This window comes from Ornithorhynchus anatinus, chromosome 4, assembly GCF_004115215.2.
Source record: "Ornithorhynchus anatinus isolate Pmale09 chromosome 4, mOrnAna1.pri.v4, whole genome shotgun sequence".
NCBI lineage: Eukaryota > Metazoa > Chordata > Mammalia > Monotremata > Ornithorhynchidae > Ornithorhynchus > Ornithorhynchus anatinus.
Genome location: NC_041731.1, coordinates 36,865,066 through 36,885,816, shown reverse-complemented (window position 1 = coordinate 36,885,816; position 20,751 = coordinate 36,865,066). Strand labels below are relative to the sequence as shown.

General features: G+C 47.6%; 1 protein-coding gene across 1 annotated transcript in view; it reads right to left on the bottom strand.

The window, feature by feature from the left end:
- Window positions 1–19,665, bottom strand: part of LOC100092870 (histo-blood group ABO system transferase-like) — a 44,388-nt gene extending 24,723 nt beyond the window's left edge. Inside the window, exons 1-2 of the mRNA XM_039911969.1 lie at window positions 19,641–19,665; window positions 3,180–3,252 (exon numbers count right to left, since the gene is read on the bottom strand). Coding sequence (XP_039767903.1) covers window positions 3,180–3,252; window positions 19,641–19,665 — 98 coding nt within the window. The remainder of the gene's footprint in view (window positions 1–3,179; window positions 3,253–19,640) is intronic.
- Window positions 19,666–20,751: the final 1,086 nt, after the last annotated feature.

The following is a 20,751-nucleotide window of genomic DNA, read 5'->3' as shown; positions in this document are numbered from 1 at the left end:
GTGAGATATTCAAGATAGTTGTCATCCCACCCAGATGGGAAGCTTGGTTTTGTGAAGGCCAGTAGGAAAGAAGATATCCTCAAGGAACCCCAATTGACAGGAAGCCTGGTCTTATAATGAACCTCAGCCCAAAACTTTCCTTTTTCGGGAACCAAGGGAACTCACAGTTTTGGCACTGTTTGGAGTGTACTGCTGCTGTCGCTCTTCAGGCTGATGAAATTCTTACTATGGAAAGAAAATGGTAGAAGTTTAGTTTCCCCTCAGAGTACAGCTTCTACGTCACAGAAGAAATTGCCCAGAGAGTCACTGAGATTCAGACATTCATTTTTTTTTTAAAATGGTATTCATTCAGAGCTTACTCTGTGCCAGACTCTATGAGGTGGGGTAGAGGCAAGCTGATCAGGTTGGACACAGTCCATGTTCCACATGGGCCTCACAACTTTAAATCCTCATTTTACAGATGAGGTAATTTGAGAAGTTCAGTGGCTTGGCCCTTACAACTCAATATTTAAAGAAAATGAAAATTTTGAAACGGTTCCCATGGCCGTGAGGGTTTCTGTTACTAATCAAGTTCAGTAGAGACAAGAGAAATTGACCCGGGAATGTGTAGAACATTTCCCTGCTCATCACATGGTTGAAATGAGAGACTAGGGTGAGGAAAGCAGGCAGAGCTGTCAAGATAATTTTGTGGTGATTTGACCCCAGAGGTGACTCATCTTTTGAAAAATGCTTATTGTTCCCAGCTGAGCAGTCATTGTAATAACTGAACAAAAGAGGAATCCCAGTCAAGCTTGTCAACCAGCCTGCATTGTCCATTCAGAATCTGGGAAATTTCCACATCAATTCTGGGACAGTAGGCAGGAAAGTTGTCCAGAAAGACAAGATTGTGTCACCCAAACTGGGTCAGAGGTCTAGTTTATTTGGAAACCGAGTTGAGATTTTTCACAAATCTCCAGACTTTTCCCTTTGAAAATGGATTCATCCAAAGGTTTTCATTGGATCCCAATCCAGATCTTCCTGGGTTGTTCAGACCAACACACTCAGATCCCCATTCACTTGAGATTGATGTGGACTCTGCTCATTGGGTGGATTCCATTTTTCTCCTTCAAACAGCACTGTCTATGGAAGCTGAACTTTTATTTATATCATTGTGATGTTCAAGTAAGGCTCACCCCACACCTTGGGTCAGTGAGGAAAAGTCTGCCTTAACTAGAGCAGGTAATTACTCTTTTCTCGGTATCTCCTTAAGGAAAAACTCATCTGCATAGAGTTTGAGTCACTTACCAGATAACTACAGAAAAACAATAATAATAAGAATAATGTTGGTATTTGTTAAGTGCTTACTATGTGTGGAGCACTGTTCTAAGCGCTAGGGTAAATACAGAGTAATCAGGTTGCCCCACATGAGGCTCACAGTCTTAATCCTCATTTTACAGGTGAGGTAACTGAGGCACAGAGAAGTTAAGTGACTTGCCCAAAGTCACACAGCTGGCAAGTGGCAGAGCGGGGATTGGAACCCATGACCTCTGACTCCAAAGCCCGTGCTCTTTCCACTGAGCCGTGCTGCTTCTCTCAGTAAATAGGCAATTACTGCATGCGAAGCATTGTGGCCTAGTGAAAAAAGCATGGGCCTGGTAGTCAGAGGACCAGAGTTCTAATCCTGGCTCTGCCAATTGCTTCCTGGTGACTTTGGGCCAGTCACTTTACCTCTCTGTATCTCAGTTATCTGTAAAATGGGGATTAAATCCTCCTCCCACCAATTTAGACTGTGAGCTCTAATGTGGGACAAGTACTGTATCCAACCTGAGAAAATTGTAGCTACCCCAGAGCTTAGAACAGTGCTTGACACATAGTAAATGCTAAATAAATATCATAAAAAATAGTAGTGTGGGAGGATTTGGGAAACGGAGGAGGAGCCTAGTTGGTAGGGAAGACACCCCCTATTACTTTAAGGTTCTATTATTTAGGGATTGATGTGCTATGGCATGCTAATCAGGCAAAATCTTTCAGGATGATTTGATAAATGAGTAATCTGTATTGGTTCCTGATGGATCGATCAATCATACCACCCCACGAACCACCCCACTCAGCCAAGTTCCTACCTTTCTTGGATACATTATCCCAGAAATAGCTTTCACTGGGCTATTGTGCACATGCTCCCATGCTAAATAGGTCAGTGATTCTCTGCAAGTTCACATGTTTTAGTTTTCGTGACCTGTTTTGTGCCTAATGGCTACAGGGGTGCTTTACTGAGTCTAGGAGAAGCTGAGAGGACCTCTGTACAATTCATTCATTCATTCAATCATATTTATTGAGCGCTTACTGTGTGCAGAGCACTGTACTAAGCGCTTGGGAAGTACAATTCGGCAACAGAGACAATCCCTACGCAACAACGGGCTCACAGTCTAGAAGGGGTAGGCAGACAACAAAACAAAACAAGTAGACAGGCATCAATACCATCAAAATAGATAAACAGAACCATAGATAAAGGCACATCATTAATAAAATAAATAGAGAAATAAATATGTACAAATACATACAAGTGCTGTGGGGAGGGGAAGGGGGTAGAGCAGAGGGAGGGAGTCGGGGCAATGGGGAGGGGAGGAGGAGCAGAGGGAAAGAGAGGGCTCAGTCTGGGAATCTGTGTTCTGATTGCTCCGGCCATTATAGCCCTGAGTGGCTGCAATTAGCTGTTAGGGAATGGGGAACATTTCTTTGACTGAGAAAAGTCATTAATGGGAAGTGAGGGGAGAGTGAAGGATTTGTGTGGGTGTGCGTTAGGGGGTGTGTCATAACCTAAGGATGAGGTGACATTTCTCTGCTTTTCCAACCAGACTCTCTCTATAATGTTATCCCTAAGCTAAATCCCAAATCTTGATGCAAAGCCTAACTGGAGAAAAAAAAAATCAGCTAATTCTCTCTTTCTTCTTTCTGCGTATAATTATTTAGAGAGAGCCTAAAGAATTGGAAAAAAAAGCTGTTCCTTATATAATTAGTAATCATTGGTTCTTGAAACGTCATATCTTCCCATCTTCGCTTCTCCTTTTCCCCCTTCCCTCCCAGCAAAACATGATCCATTTTCCCTTCTGAAGTCAATAGCCGCCTTTCAGATGCAGAAAGGTGCTCTACACTCATCTAGTTCAGGCGGCCCTGGAACCCAAACCCAACCAACTTCTTACCTAAGGAAGCCAAAGAAGGCAGACATCAGCAGCATCACCCCCAACCAGCGCTTGGAACAGCAGCTCAGCTTCCCTGTCAAAGAGGAGCCGAAGACCAAAGAGGGTTAATTTGCCAACCCAGGGTTACCGTGGCGTGTTTTTGGACCCAGTTCGCTGACTTTTTCTTTTCTTTGGAAGATGGAATAAGAACCCACCTTATGGCAAACAACCTCCAGGTTCCTTACCAACCGCAAAATCCCATTGCTGGCTTTGAAATAATGCCTGTTCTTCTGCCAACTTCCAGACTGCTTCGGTTTTTCATTGTTTTTTGTTTTTTTTTGAAGGCGAGCCAAGTAGTGACCCACCTCCCTGTCTCAGAACCGGATTAGGGTAGCTGCTTGGCTAGCCAGCCATCCAAATTTGCCTCTGTGGTCTATTGAAAAGAGCCCAGATCTGGGAGTCAGAGTTGTTGGGTTCTATGACCTTGGGCAAGTATATCAAGTTACCTGTGCCTCAGCTTCCTCATCTGTAAAATGGGGATTCAATACCCGTTCTGTCACGTGTGAGCCCCTTCTACACATACTGTATCTACCCTGGCACTTAATGCAGCGTTTGGCCCATAGTGAGCACTTTACAGATGCCGCCGTAATTCTTATTCTTAGTCTGTGGTTCCATCCTCTTGGAACTTCGGATGTAGTGGTTGGATCACTTCTCCCATAACCAAAAGTTTTAAACTCGCACTCAGAATAATGTTTGACACATAGTAAGCCGCTTAACATATACCATAAAAAACATAAAATAACCAAAATGCGGAATCGCAGATGCCGCTTCAGCTGGGGCTCTGAGGAGAACCGTAGAGCTCTGGATCAGAGAGGCGCATGACATGGTAGGTCATTTTCCCTTCATGGATCACAATTTCATTGAGCTGATGCTCAAGATGTGCTTGTCGAAGGGCAAAAAATAAATACTTTCATGACCGAGGCAGCAGTCAGGACACTGGAGGACTCTGGGAGGGGGTTTCCAAGTCGGAGTTCAGCTCCTTCCGCCCCCATCTTGGAAGGGAGACACCCCTAACATCATATGCCCTGTGGCACAGTGTGAGCTGTTATAATTACTTGGTATATGAGCACAAAGTAAGCGCTTAACAAATACCATTAAAAAAACAGATAATCCTTTGCTTGCATTTTCCCTTTCTTTGCTTAAGATCAAATACCAATCATCTCTCAGTTTGAGATTTATGTAAGGACGGAAACCCCACCTTTGTTTTCCTTTATAGAACTTTTTAAGTGCTTACCATGTGCCAGGCACTGTACTGAGTGCTGGGGTAGATACAAGCTAATCAGCTTGGACACAGTCCCTGTCCCACTTGGGGCTCACAATCTAAGTAGGAGGGAGTAGGAGGCACAGAGAAGTTAAGTGACTCGCCGGAGGTCGCACAGCAGGCAAGTGGCAGAGTCGGGATTAGAACCCAGGTCCTCTGAGTCCCAGGCCCGTGCTCTTTCCACTAAGCCATGCTGCTTCCCACAGCCCACGCTGCTCGGTACCCCATATGCCCTCTTCACACTCTAATATATTGTTGAACACTCAAATTGATGGACTAACCAAACCAACAAAGGAAATGGCAAACAAGAAAGGATAATTTACCCCATTTGGTGTTTCCCACAATGGGTCCAGATTCTAAATCTGATGCTTTGCGTCTGCCTTGTAAATAAATAAAAAAGTTTACACGTCCACACAAACTTCTTCCAACCAATCCTCGCTCAGAGAGTTCCACTGATAGTAAAATGTGTGCTGTCAACATTGTTTTCTACTTGTTTTCTGGACATTGCTATATTCATTCATTCATTCAATCGTATTTATTGAGCACTTACTGTGTGCAGAGCACTGTACTAAGCACTTGGAAAGTACAGTTCGGTAACAGATAGAGACAATCCCTGCCCAACAACGGGCTCACAGTCTAGAAGGGGGAGGCAGACAACAAAACAGAGCAAAACAAGTAGACAGGCATCAATACCATCAAAATAAATAAATAGAATCATAGATTCTAGGTAACAAAATAAATAGAGTAATAAATATGTACAAATGTGCACCTGTGCTGTGGGAAGGGGAAGGGGGAAGAGCAGAGGGAGGGAGTCGGGGTGATGGGGAGGGGAGGAGGGGCAGAGGGAAAGGGGGAGCTCAGTCTGGGAAGGCCACCTGGAGGAGGTGAGCTCTCGGTGGGGCTTTGAAGAGGGGAAAAGAGTTAGTTTGGCAAATGTGAGGAGGGAGGGCATTCCATGACAGCGGGAGGACGTGGGCCAGGGCTTGACGGCGGGATAGGCGAGAACAAGGCACAGTGAGGAGGTTAGTGGCAGAGGAGAGGTGGGTGCGGGGTGGACTGTAGACGGAAAGACGGGAGGTGAGGTAGGAGGGGGCCAGGTGATGGAGAGCTCCGAAGCCAAGAAGGAGGAGTTTTTGCTTCATGTGAAGGTCGATAGGTAACTACTGGAGATTTTTGAGGAGGGGGGTGACATGCCCAGAACGTTTCTGTAGAAAGATAATCCGGGCAGCGGAGTGAAGTATAGACTGAAGCTGGGAGAGACAGGAGGATGGGAGATCAGAGAGGAAGCTGATGCAGTAGTCCAGTCGGGATTTGATGAGAGCTTGTACCAGCGAGGCAGCGGTTTGGAAGGAGAGGAAAGGGTGGACCTTGGCGATGTTGTGAAGGTGAGACCGACAGGTTTTGGTGACGGATTGGATGTGTGGGGTGAATGAGAGAGCTGAGTCAAGGATGACACCGAGGTTGCGGGCCTGTGAGACGGGAAGGATGGTCGTGCCGTCCACAGTGACAGGAAAGTCAGGGAGAGGACAGGGCTTGGGAGGGAAGATAAGGAGCTCAGTCTTGAACATGTTGAGTTTTAGGTGGAGGGCGGACATCCAGGTGGACACGTCCTGAAGGCAGGAGGAGATATGAGGCTGGAGGGAGGGGGAGAGGACAGGGGAGGAGATGTAGATTTGGGTGTCATCTGCGTAGAGATGATAGTTGAAGACAAGGAAGTGAAGCTCCGATTTATACTCCCAAAACTGATGTCAGGAAAGAAATTAGAGATGCACAGTATTTAGTGATGATGCCACCATCAATCAAAGTATTTCCAAAATGCAAGCCTCGTTTCGGGCGTGGAATCCTCTAACCACACAGCATTCAGTTGTGAGGACTGGAGAGACAGTAATTGTTACAGGACTGCATTCAAATCCCTGGAGCAGTGCCCTTCCCCAACCAACCCACTGATTTTTTTCTTGCTGTAGAAGATTGTTTTGCCTTGCAAAAATTCACTCCCGACGAGTTGAAGGTAAAATATTGGGGCACAAGCCAAATTGTGATGTTAAGTAGCATCTAATAGATCTAATAAATACTTGTTTTGAAATCAATCAATGGTATCTACTGAGCTCTTACTTTGTGCAGAGTACCACACTGAGCACTTGATATGCCACAAATCGTCTATTTTCCAATGACGGGGCTTTGCTGGCCCTTTGGCAAGCATGATGGCAGGGGGAGGGCAGGTGACCGGTGATCACTGCTTTAAAGATGACAAAGATATAAATTAACCCCACAAGGGAAAGCCAAGGGAGAAATCGCAACTACACAGAGTATCCTAGGAAACTTACCACCCCACCCTTCATTCCCTGCTGCGGACACTAATATATATAACTATAAAAACTTACCACCCTAGTTTTATTCTCATTTCATTAATAATTATTCTACAAACACATCACCTTGTGGGAAATGCTATTTCTCTCTGGTTTTCACGTTTCTGACCTAAAGGGACTGTGTCCAACCTGTTTAGCTTGTATCTGCCCCAGATCTTAGAACAGTGTTTGACAGATAGTTAAGTGCTTAACAAATATCTTCATTATTATTACTACTACTCACTGATTAAAGTCATTAGGAGACCTTTAGCAAAGATTCACATGAAATTCTCTATCTTTTCCATCCCTTGTCAAAGGCCCATGATGTTACAAAGGCAAAAAATGGGATAACCTTAAAGCATTTTAGGATAGCACAGATTGGTTATGGTTAGTACTTTTTTTAATAGTATTTCTTAAGCACTTTCCATGCGCCAGACACTGTATTAAGTACTAGCAAAGATAAAAGAAGAAGAAGCGTGGCTTAGTGGTAAGAGCCCGGGCTTGGGAGTCAGAAATCATTGCTTCTATTCCCGGCTCCCTCCCCTGTCAGCTGTGTGACTTTGGGCAAGTCACTTAACTTCTCTGTGCCTCAGTTCCCTCATCTGTAAAAAGGGCGATTAAGACTGTGAGCCCCATGTGGGACAACCTAATAACCTTGTATCTATTCCAGCGCTTAGAACAGTGCTTGGCACATAGTAATATCAAAATACCAACATTATTATTATTATTATTATTATTATTATTAAAAGCCAATCAAGTTGAATGTAGCCCATGTCTCACATGGAGCTCAATCTTAACCCTCATTTTACCGAACAGGTAACTAAGGCTCAGAGAAGTGAAGTGACTTGCTCAAGGTCACACAGCAGACAAGTGGCAGAGCCAAGATAAGAACCTAGGTTCTCTGACTCTTAGGCCTGGGGTCTTTCCACTAAGCCATGCTGCTTCTCTGTATTATCTCAGTATGTTATTTTTTCTACTCAGAACTAGTGACTATATAGTGACTAAACCTTAATTCAGGAATGAACAAACAGTGGAAATTACTGGGCAATCTTCTCAAGTAGATTTAAACAAAACCCTGAGTTTATTTTCTGTGTCACCTACGCCCTTGGATCCGTACCCCTTCAAAACTTGATATTTCAGCCCATCCCCATTCCCACAGCAGTAAAGTACATATCCCTAAACTCTTCTGATTCTTCTCTTATTTCAGTGTGTGTCTGCTCCTCTAGTCTCTACGTTACTTGGGCAGAAAGTGTATCTACCATCTCTTTTTTATTATACTCTCCCACACAGTGCTCTGCTTGCAGGAAATGTTCCCAAAATACCTCCGATTAACTAATTGTTTGATTTATTCTGCTAGAGCAGGAAACCGTTCTGATATTACTGGTGATATTTCCTCTCTGGCACTGTAAATTCTCCCTTTCAAGCCTGACAAGGATTTTAAACACTTCACTTAAGGATTACGACATCTCCTAGAAAGTGGGGAATTCATAAAGGCATTCTTTTAAAGCTGGATTAAAGGAAAGGCAAGAGCTGTGGACTTCAATGACTCCACAAACGGGCAGTTCATTTGGAGGCTTCTCGAGGTCAGGGGTAAATCAGTCAATCAGTGGTTTTAATGAGCGCTTACTGTGTGCAGAGAACTCTACTAAGTGCTTAGGAGACTACAATACCAGAGAGTTGGTAGACATGTTCCCTGCCTATACTGAGTTTATGTACTGTCTTTCCAATCAGGAATCTCTGTGAATCTGTGCCCCTCCTCACTGGCTGGATAGAGAAAAGAAGATATTTTACTTTCTCATTACGTAATAAACGAAAGAGACACATCCCGGGTGCACGCACTATCCAAATAGTGGCATCTCACTGCCTGAATTGCAAGGGGGGCAGAGGAACTTCAAGATTAAGCAGCCATGTTTGGGGCAAAATTCCAGACAGGGCACAGACCAGAAACTCCAATTCATAGAGACTAGGCAAACACGGCACCAAAATGAAGTCTCCAAGAAGCCAAGACAGTTGTACTTTAAGCTTCCTAGAACAAAGGCATGTTCAAAGAGCTCTGCAGCAACAGAAAAACCCCGTTTGAACAGGAAATTAAATCCACAACTCCCAACCAAAACAACAAATGGGCATTTCTCCACTCGGTTGTATTCCAGGCCTCCGCCAAGAAGCTGGGCATGGCTAAGTGAAGTCACTGAGATGGCTTAATGCAAATAACGCAGAAATAAAAAAAGTCCTTCTTGTCCTGCACCGACAGCACCATGCAGCACCCTGGAATTCAGATTGGAGTGAGATTCACCGAAACCTACACTGGGAAACGCAAACCAAGTTCGCTTTTGTTGGGGGAGCAATGTGGCCCAGTGGAGAGAGCGTGGGCCTGGGAGTCAGAGGACCTGGGTTCTAATCCCACCTCTGCTGATTGCTCGCTGTGAGACCTTGGGCAAGTCTTGTCTGTGTCTCAGTTTCCTCAACTGTAAAATGAGACCTGTTCTCCCATCGATTTAGACTGTGAGCCCCTTGCGTGACAGATGTTGTGTGCTACCTAATTAACCTGCACCTACTCCAGGTGCATAATAAGTGCTTAACAAATATCATAAAAAAAAGTTAAGGAACGTGTTATGAGGAACGGGAGATGAGAGGCCAAACTGGAAGACATCCAAGGCTCACCAGACTTCAAGGAAATCAAAAATTTCTCCACATCATCAAAGACATTCTTTGGCCCTGTACGGGTTTCCACCGCACCTCTGAAGAGTGAAGATGGCTCCAGTCTCATCACAGACAAGGAGGGAATCCTGAAGAAGTGGCAACCACGTCGGAAAAATGGCAAAGTACCCGATGGCTTAGCCACTGAGATCTACAAGCATGGAGGGGACCCTCCCTGCTTTAAACACTCACACGAGCTCGCCCTCAACTTATGAAAGACTGAAGAGATGTCCCCACCATCACCATCTTCAAGAAGAAAAGTCACTGAAGAAGATGAACCAGCTGGTGACAATAATTGAGACATCTCATCGCTGTATATTGCCTGGAATTCTCCTAGATTGACTACTGAAAAACACCGTCATCCAAATAGCCCCAGAATCACAATGTAGCATCTGATTACAGATACGATTAGAGAAGCATTGTGACTTAGTGGCTAGAGCACGGGCCAGGGAGTCAGAAGGATCTGGGTTCTAATCCCTGCTCCTCCACTTGTCGGCTGTGTGACCTCGGGCAAGTCACTATACTCCTCTGGGCCTCGGTTATCTCATCTGAAAAATACTGTGAGCCCCACGAGGGACAGGGACTGTGTCCAACCTGATTAGGTTGTGTCAACCTCAGCACTTAGTACAGTGCCCGGCAACATAGTAAGCGCTAACAAATACCATTAAAAAAATATTGGTCACACATTAAATACAGGGCAGGGAGCACCATCAAGATAATAATGACATTAATAAACTTTACAAGACTACAGCATGGTACTCGTAGACCTCACATAAAGCATTTGACCCCATCAGTCGATTTGGAGTTTGGAAACTGCTTAACAGATTTGTCTGACCTGAAAAGTTCATAAAGATCCCAAGATTACTTTCACACTGGGCAAAACTGGCTGGGACAGAGCCAGGGGAGAGTTCTCCAAACCATTTCCTTTCACCAATGGAGTGAGTGTAGGTGCAAAGCAGGCCTGGTTTGCTTACTTTACACTCCCCATGCTTAGCATGCAACAAAAGATCTGGACACAGGTGTTAGTATACATCATCACTCTTTTTTATGGCATTTATTGAGCATCAGGCACCGTACATAGCACTGGGGAAGATACCAGTTGATCAGTTTGGACACAGTCCATGTCCCACAGGGGTTCACAGTCTTAATCCCCACTGTAAAGATGAGATAACTGTTAACTGATTCACCCAATGTCACACAGCAGTGGTGGAGCTGGGATTAGCACTCAGATCCTCTGACTCCCAGGCCCCTAATCTCTCCACTAGGCCATGCTGCTTCTCCAAGTCTTCTAAAGAGACTTCCAGCTTCAACTAAAGACCAAGAAGCATTCAAAAATTGCTATTTGCCCATCATTACCTTCTCGAGACTCACACCTAAGAAGAAATGCAAATGGTTGCCGAATCAGCCAGGCTGACTTTAAAGAAAACTGAAGTAAAGAATCAGCCGCACTGGGAAAGCCATACGTTGGCGTCATAGACCTAAGTGAGAAGTAGCATGGCTTAGTGGAAAAAGCACGGGCTTGGGAGTCAGAAGACGTGGGTTCTAATCCCGCCTATGCCACTTGTCTGTTGTGTGATCTTGGGCAAATCACTTCTCTGTGCCTCAGGTACCTCATCTGTAAAATGGGGATTAGAAGTGTGAGCCCCGTGTGGGACAACCTGTTTACCCTGTATCTACCCCAGTGTTTTCTTTGAAGAGTGTTTGGGACACAGTAAGCACAAATACCTTAATTATTATTATTAATTATTATTATTAAATGCTGACAGAAAGCTGTTGAATTGTAAAATCTCTGATCCTAGGAATTATGATCATGGCTAATCAATATTTTGAACATTTCCCTATACTTGCAACACAGTATGTACTCAGTTAATAGTATTTACTTGATTTTCTACTTTCTTGTCAATTGTCTGTAGATTGCCAATGCTGATGACTAACGATTCATTCATTCACTCATTCAATCGTATTGATTAAGCACTTACTGTGTGCAGAGCACTGTACTAAGTGCTTGGGAGAGCACAGTACAACAATAAACGAACACATTCCCTGCCCACAATAGACAAAGAAGTCAAAAGTGACCTACTGGAAAGAGCACAACAAGAAGATCGTCAAACAGAATGTGATACTTTTCAAAATTCTATGATGTTTAAACCGGTCAAAATTAATGCAGTAACAAACTCATACAGCCTCATCAAAGAGATACGCTTCTTATGGAAAAGATATTAAGAATGTGAAATAAATAATTCTTTTATTGCACTTGACTTTAGGGAGGCAATTGAGGACTTTCAGAGAATTAGGATTTTAAGAAAAACTGAGCAGAATTTATTGAATGGATGACTACTTCATATGAATTGCTGACCTTGTTGACCTCCCTGCCTCCTGTCTTTCCCCGCTCCAGTCCATACTTCATTCTGCTGCCCTGATCATTTGTCTAAAAAACCTTTCAGGCCATGTTTTCACACTTCTGGAGATCCTCCAGTGGCTGCCCATTCACCCCCACATCATATAGAGATTCCTTTATCTTGGTTTTAAGACACTCAGCTCTCTCTCTCCTACCTTACCTCACTGATCTTCTACAACCCAACATACTATTGAGTAAACGCTCAATAAATACTATTGAATGACTATTTCATTCCTCTAATGATGATGACAGTATTTGTTAAGCGCTTACTATGTGCCAAGCACTGTTCTAAGCACTGGGGTAGATCCAAAGTAATCAGGTTGTCCCACCTGGGGCTCACAGTCTTCATCCCCATTTTACAGAGGAGGCACTGAGGCACAGAGAAGTTAACCGACTTACCCAAAGTCACACTGCTGACAAGTGGTGGAGGAGCCGGGATTAGAACCCACGACTTCTGACTCCCAAGCCCGTGCTCTTTCCTCTGAGCCACGATGCTTCTCAGTGCCGGTCTACTCACTGTACCTCAGTCTCATCGTCTGCCTCATCACCAATCCCTCCCTCATATCCTCCCTCTGGCTTGGAACTCCCTTCCCCTTCATGTTTGACAGACCTTCACTCTTCCCACCTTGAAAATCTTATTAAAATCACATCTCTTCCAACAGGTGTTTTCTCCCAGAGCTTAGTGGTGGTCTGTGCTCAAAGTAAGCACTTACTATTACACTTAGGAAGTCAACCTTCTGGGCAAAGTAGCTGGGTGAGTAACAAGGGTGAGAGGCAGGTGAAGAGAGCAGATATGTAACATGGAAAACGTGGTGGCGAGCCTTGAGCCGGTGGTAAGGAATTGATGAGCAAAGAGATGGGCAGCCATTGGAGGGTTTTGAGGAGTGGGGAGGTGAATGCAGAGCACTGTCCTGAGCGCTTGGGAGAGTACACTATAACAATAAAACACACATTCCCTGCCCACATGAGCTTACGGTATAGAGAGGGAGACAGACACTAATATAAATAAAATTATAGATATGGGCATAAGTGCTGTGGGGTTGGAAGGAGGGATGAATAAAGGGAGCAGGTCAGGGTGACACAGAAGGGAGAGGGAGAAGAGGAAAGGAGGGACTAGTCGGGGAAGGCATCTTGAGAAGCAGCGTGGCTCACTGGAAAGAGCACGGGCTTTGGAGTCAGAGGTCATGGGTTCGAACCCCGGCTCTGCCGCTTGCCAGCTGTGTGACTTTGGGCAAGTCACTTAACTTCTCGGTGCCTCAGTTCCCTCATCTGTAAAATGGGGATTAAGACTGTGAGCCCCACGTGGGACAACCTGATTCCCCTATGTCTACCCCAGCGCTTAGAACAGTGCTCGGCACATAGTAAGCGCTTAACAAATACCAACATTATTAACATTATTATCTTGGAGGAAATGTGCCTTCAATAAGGATTTGAAGGTGGGGCGAGTAAATATCTGTTGGCTATGAAGAGGGAGGGCATTCCAGGCCAGAAGCAGGATGTGAGCGAGAGGTTGGTGGTGAGATAGATTAAACTGAGGTACAGGGACGAGGTTAGCTTTAGATGAGAGAAGTGTGCATGCTGGTTTGTAGTAGGAGAGCAGCAAAGTGAGGTAGGAATGGGCAAGGTGATTGAGTGCTTTAAAGCCAGTGGTGAGGAGTTTGTTTGATGTGGAGGTGGATGGGCAACTCCTGGCGGTTCTTGAGGAATGGGGAAACATGGCCTGAACGTTTTTATGGAAAAATGATCCTAGCAACAGAGTGAACTTTGGACTGAAGTGAGGAGAGACAGGAGGCAGGGAGGTCAGCAAGGAGACTGATATAGTAGACAAAGCGGGAAAGGATAAGTGATGGGATTGATATAGTAGCAGTTTGGGTGGAGAGGAAGGGCAGATTTTAGCGATTTCATGAAGGTCGAACTATCAGGATTTAGTAATTGAATATGTGGGCTGAATGAGAGAGAGGAATCAAGGATATTGCCAAGGTTATGGGTCTGTGAATCAGGAAAGATTCATTCATTCACTCATTTATTCACTCATTTATTATTTATTAAGCGTTCACTGTGTGGACAACTCACTCAAGTAGTTTGGAGAGGAATGGTACAAGGGAGATGGGGCGATAACTGGAGGGAGCCCTAGGATCAAGGGAGGGTTTTTGAGGATAGGGGAGACATGGGATATCTGAAAGCAGCAGAGTAGAAGCCATTGGTGAGGGAAGAGTTGAAGATGGAGGTTAGTGAGGGAAGAAGAGAGAGGAAAAGAACTTCGCTAAGATGCGAAGGGACAGGGTTGGAGGCACAGGTGGAGAGGGTGGATTTTGAGAGAAGGCAGGAGATTGCCTCTTGAGATAGTTCTGGGAAAGATGGGAGAGTTGAAGAAGGGCAGGAGGCGGGAGGCAGGAGGCAGGAGTGCCTGGGGAGGGACAGGGGAGATTTTAGGAAGATCATGCTTGATGGTTTCAATTTTGGGGGAGGTGGGAGTTAAACTTCTGGAGCAGTCGGTGAGGGCAACGGGCATGGGTGTCAATAAGGATGGAAAAATAACTTTGCCAGAGAAGGCAAGTAAGGATAAACTTGAAGTGGCCAATTGCCTGCTGCGTGACCTTGGGCAAGTCACTTAAATTCTCTGTGCCTCAGTTCTCTCATCTGCAAATTTATTTCGTGTGTCGCCCCGCATTTTGTAAGCTCATTTTTGTACACGAAATGTGTCTATCAACTCTGTTACATTGTACTCTCACAAGCTCTTAGGGCAGTGCTCTGCAAGCAGTAAGTACTCCCTCTTCAAAACCCTACTTAAAACTCACCTCCTCCAAGAGGCGTTCCTAGACTGAGCTCCTCTTCTCCCTCTACTCCCTCTGCCATCCCCCCTTTACCTCTCCGCAGCTTAACCCTCTTTTTCCCCTTTTCCCTCTGCTCCTCCACCTCTCCCTTCCCATCCCCACAGCGCTGTACTCGTCCGCTCGACTGTATACATTTTCGTTACCCTATTTATTTTGTTAATGAATTGTACATCGCCTCGATTCTATTTAGTCGCCATCGGTTTTTACGAGATGCTCTTCCCCTCGACTCTATTCATCGCCATCGTTCTCGTCTGTCCGTCTCCCCCGATTAGACCGTAAGCCCGTCCAACGGCAGGGACCGTCTCTATCTGTTGCCGACTCGTTCATCCCAAGCGCTTAGTACAGTGCTCTGCACATAGTAAGCGCTCAATAAATACTATTGAATGAATGAAGTACTCAAAAAATACCATTTATTGCCAATTGGAGATTAAGACCATGAGCTTCTTGTGGGACAGGGACTGAGTCTAAACAGATTAGCTTGTATCTACCCCAGCACTTAGTTCAGTGCTTGGCACATAGTAGCACTTAAAAAGAATCATGAATAAAAAATAAAGGCCTTGCGGATTTCTGTTGGGCGAAAAGAAGGACAGGGGGCTGTGGGGGATCTCTATCTTAGAAGATAAGATAAAGGCGTTTCACCCGAGCCTGGGCCCTGGGGGAGGAAAGGGGGGGCGGGGGAGAAGTTATTCATTCATTCAGTCAAATTTATTGAGGGCTTACTGTGTGCAGAGCATTGTACTAAGCGCTTGGGGAAGTACGACACAGCAATAAAGAGAGGCAATCCTTGCCCAGAACGAACTCGCAGTAAGTAGCTATAGCAATGGGATTGCTTGGAGACGTCGGAGCCTCCGGAGATGGAGATGGGGAATTCGCGTTTGTCTCTGCAGTTGCCAGGAAAGGGACTGGAAACTGGAAATCCCCAGACGCGGGTAGGAGAGGAGATGGATGTGGGGGCGAAGACGGCTGTTTCTTCCCCTCTGGGATGACCCGACAATTACTCTCCCCCTCTTCAAGGCCTTATTAAAGACACAGCTCCTCCGAGGAGTGTTCCCTGATTAAACCCTCCTTTCCTTTTCTCCCTCCCCCTTCTGAGCCTCCCTGACTTGCTCCCTCTATTCATCCCTCCTCCCAGCCCCACAGCACTGAGGTACATATCCGTAATGTATTTATTTATATTAACGCCCGTCTCCCCTTCCAGACTCGTGTGGGCAGGGACTGTGTCTACTTATTAATGAACTGTACCCTCCCAAGCGCTTAGCACAGTGTTCCTCACACATTGAGTGCTCGGTGTATATGATTGGATAAATGAATGAATGAATCTGGGGCAGGAGCTCTCCCCGTCCGGGGAGAGGAGTCGTCTTAGCTCTGCGCCCTTTGGAGAGCAGGGGGAGTCCTGTCTAATTTTGGGTGGGGAGGGGGCCACGTGTTGTCCCTCCAGGGGCGTATCAGAGACCCCAAGGTGAAGCCCCTCATTCTGTGTCGGGAGATAGGACGGAAAACGAGCTGGAAAAAGCTACCAGCCGGCGGGTGGCGACGAAGATCAGTGGCAAACAATCGTATTTATTGAGCGCTAACTATGGGCAGAGCATCGTACTAAGCACTCGGGAGAATAATAATGATAATGATAATTGTGGCATTTGTTAAGCCCTTTCTATGTGCCAGGCTCTGTACTAAGCGCTGGGGTGGATGTAAGCAAATCGGGTTGGACAGAGTCCCTGCCCCATACTGGGCTCGGTCTCAATCCCCATTTTACAGTTGAGGTAACTGAGGCACGGAGACGTGAAGTGACTTACCCGAGGTCATACAGTAGACAAGTGGTGGAGCCTGGATTAGAATCCGTGACCTTCTAAATTCGCGGCCCCTGCTCTATCCACTACACCAGAGTACAATATAACAGATTTGGTAGACACGTTCCCCGATCACAGCGAGTTACCGGAGGCGTTTACCATCCACCACCATCGCCCCCACCCCTCCCTGCTGGGGAGGAAGTAAAACCACAGGGCAGGGAGTCAGGAGACATGGATTCTAATCCCGGATGGACCCCCACCCCCTTTTATGGTACTTACTAAGCGCTTACTTTATGCCAGGTACTGTTCCAAGCGCTGGGGTAGATGCAATTTAATCAGGGTGGACACAGTCCCTGTCCCACAAGGGGAACACAGTCTTATTCCCCATTTCACAGATGAGGTAACCGAGGCCCAGAGAAGGGAAGTGACTTGCCCACAGTCACACAGCCGACAAACCGCAGAGCCGGGATTAGAACCCAGGTCTTTCTGACTTTCAGATCCGTGTTCTGTCCAGTAGACCACTTCTTGCTTGCTGTCTACCCTCCCTCCCTCTCCCTTCGGCTGTGAGCCCCATATGAGGCCGGAACTGCATCTGACCTGACCGCCGGGTATCTGTCCCAGCGTTAGGACAGCGCTTGGCACACAGTAAGCGCTACAAACACGTCTATCATTATTCCCCGGACTCCTACCGGCAGCAGCGGACTCGGGTTTGGGCCTGGATTCCGGGAGGAAAATCCCTCTCCCGCGGGGGTCCGACCTCGGGGTGGGGGGACAGGCTGGATACCCCAGATCACCAACAGTCCGCCCGCCGGCCGGGGGATGGACGCCCAGGGAGTTGGCCTCAGGCTTTTGAGAGGGGACGGGCCTCGTCACTTGGGCATCTATGTTTCACATTTAGTATTTTATTAGTCTCTGTATTTTATTAATGATGCGCATAGATCTATAAATCCATTCGTCTATTTAGATGCTATCGAGGCCCGTCTACTTATTTGGCTTTGTGGTCCGTCTCCCCCTTTCTAGACTGGGAGTCTGCTGTCGGGCAGGGATTGTCTCTGTTGCGGCAGTCTACTTTCCAAACGCTTAGTACAGTGCACTGCACGCAGTAAGCGCTCAGTAAATACGACTGAATGAATGAACGAACGAATGAAAGCCCCTCTGCGGCCTGCCACCTGCCATCCGGCCTCTCCGGAGAAATCCCCTCCAAACATCCTCCGTCCCCCTGTCCCTCCCTCACCCACCCCGATCTCGGACACCCAGTGCCACTAAAGGACACGTCCAGGAAGACCCCCCCCTCCCTCCCACCTAAGCCCACCCTCTCTCTCCCCCCCTCCCGGGTACTTAAGAATTGAATCCTCGCGCCCCCCCCCCCCCCGAAACCACCAGCAGCAGGTTCAAGGAGTAATAATAATAATTATAGTATTTGTTAGGCGCTTGCTACGTGTCAAGCACCGTTCGAAGCGCCGGGGGTAGATAGCAGGTCATTAGGTTGTCCCCCGCCCCCCACGGGGCTCCCAGTCTTAATCCCCATTTTACAGATGAGGTAACTGAGGCACAGAGCAGTTACGTGGCTTGCCCAAGGAGCCATCAGCCCCTGGACCCCCTGCTTTCTTTTGGATTGGATGGTGCCTGAGCGCAAGAACAAAACAGAGGACAAAAAGCAGTCAGTGGGGAGGAAGGAGCGAACGCAGAGGGTGGTAGACCCTGTCAGACCCACTTTGCCTCCGAAGCCCCGGGGCTACGGCACGGGGAAGAGGACCGTTGGTTCAATAGTCTTTATTGAGCGCTTACTATGTGCAGAGCACTGTACTAAGCGCTTGGAATGGACAAATCGTGTATCTCACTCGCCCAAGCGCCCACTCCAGTGCTCAGCCCGAGGAAAACGCTCAACAGACACCGCCAGTTTACCGATGCCAACCCCTGGGTGGCAAGACCTCTGTCCCCGGCGGTTTCCAGCTGAGACCAAGAAGGGTCCGTCCTGAGCAGAGAGCTCCTGGGGAGGGCTGGAAGAGGACCGTTCCCCATCTCCTGATTCTCCTTTGGGACTGGGGGGATTTATTCCCCCCCGCACAGGCTCGCCCTCCCGGAGGGGCGCACCGCCCGTTCACCCGGCGGGGACAACTGTCCGAGCCAAAGTCCGCCCGGCTCCGCCGCCCGACCCGGGAAGGCAGGAAAAGGACACACAGGATCCCCTCTGACGGAATGAGGGAGAAGATGTCGGCCGCCCAAAGGCTTCCCTTCAACCGGTCCTAGGCCCTGCCTTCTGACCCCCGCTCTGCCACTTGTCTGCTGCGCGACCTGGGGCGCGTCGTTTCACTTCTCTGCGCCTCAGTTCCCTCGTCTGGAAAATGGGACCCGAGACTGTGAGCCCCACGCGGGACGGGGACTGGGTCCGACCCACTTTGCTCGTATCCACCCCGGCGCTTCGTACAGTGTCTGGCACGTAGTAAGCGCTCAACAAGTACAGAATTAAAGAAGTGGCGTGACTCAGTGGAAAGAGCATGGGCTTGGGAGTCATGGATTCTAATCCGGGCTCCGCCGCTTGTCAGCTGTGTGACTCTGGGCAAGTCACTTTACTTCTCTGGGCCTCAGTTTCCTCATCTGGAAAATGGGGATGAAGACTGTGAGCCCATCATGGGACACCTTCATCACCTTGTATGCCACCCCAGCCCTTAGAACAGTGCTTTGCATATAGTAAATGTTTAATAAATACCACCATTATTATTATTATTCCTTGTTCCCCCAAGCCCCAGTTTCCCTCCTGGATGGGCTCGGTGCCGGTGATCCTCCCCCCGTGGGGACGGGCAGGGAGAGGAAGGGGCTCCCGGAGCCGGGTCTGGGGAAGCCGGGACCCCCACATTCTTCCCCTCTGCAAAGTTTTTGCGTTCGGGGCAACTCCCCGGTTGGTGCAAGCTCTTGGGGATGGGTGGGAGGGATTTCTTCCCTCCTTTGAGTCAAACCTTCACAGCCCCTCGGCCTCTTTCCCTCCTTCTCTCCCTCCTTCCCTCCCCGGGGCTCAGGGACCGCCTGCCCCGTGCCCCCCACCCTGCCCAGCCTCGCCTCTCCAGGCCGGTCCTTCGGCCCGCAACGCAGAGCGGCTCACCTCTGAGGTCCCCGGCGGCTCGCATCCTCGCTTCGGGGGAGAAACGGCCTCAGAGTCCTCTGCGGTGCCCTCCCAAACCGCCCAGAGCTGGTGAAACCTGCACCCTCCGACAGCTGAGCATCCAAGGAATATGCTCCTCCTCCAGAAACAAACACTCTCCCCATCACCACCACCCCACCTCCACCCCCAGGGATTTAGGAGTCACCCACTTCCTGGCTGCTCCCCTCGGGGAGGACCGAGCCTAAAGCTCTGATTTTGCCAAGGAAAATTGGAACTTGAGCTATTCAGATCTGGTTTTCCTCCTCTGCCTGAACTCAGGAGATGATTATTATTATTTTTTTACTTTCCGACTAGTGGTTCCTGTTTCACGACTAAAGGGATATTAAGATGCTGGATGCTGCAAGGCTTTAGGCGTGAATGAAAACTGCCAGTGGAACATGGTTGGATTGCTTTTTTGGTTTACCTGGCATTATTCTTCTAGGAGATCTGTCCCAGGTCCAGTACAGGGACGAATGCAGGTGATATTTTGTAGCCATCTGCAAGGGACCGTTCCAGGCAGAGACAGTCCCGTCCTACTTTATCCGGGGAGGCAGGTAACCGGGGAGGCGAGGGGGCACACTTCGTGGGAGTTTTAGCCCTACGGCTTCCTGAATGGGTTAACTCATTCATTCATTCATTCAATTCATTCAATCGTATTTATTGAGTGCTTACCGTGTGCAGAGCAGTGTGCTAAGTTCTTGGAAAAGTTCAGTACAACAAGAAATGGACACATTTCCCACCCAGAGCAAGTTTACAGTCTAGAGTGGGGGAGCCAGACATCAATGCAAATAAATATGCTACAGATGTGTACGCAAGTGCTGTGGGGCTGGGCCGGGGTGAGGGGCGGAGAACAGGGGGAACAGGTCAGGGTGACGAAGAAGGGAGTGGGAGAAGAGAAAAGGGGGTGCTTATTCAGGGAAGGCCTCTTGGAGAAGCTTGGCCTTCATTTCGGGGTGGCACAGAGAAGAAAAGTGACTTGTCCTACTTAGGTCATACAGCAAGCAAGTGACAGAACTGGGACTAGAACCCAAGTCCTTTGACTCCTGGGCCTGGGCTCTTTCCACTAGGCCAT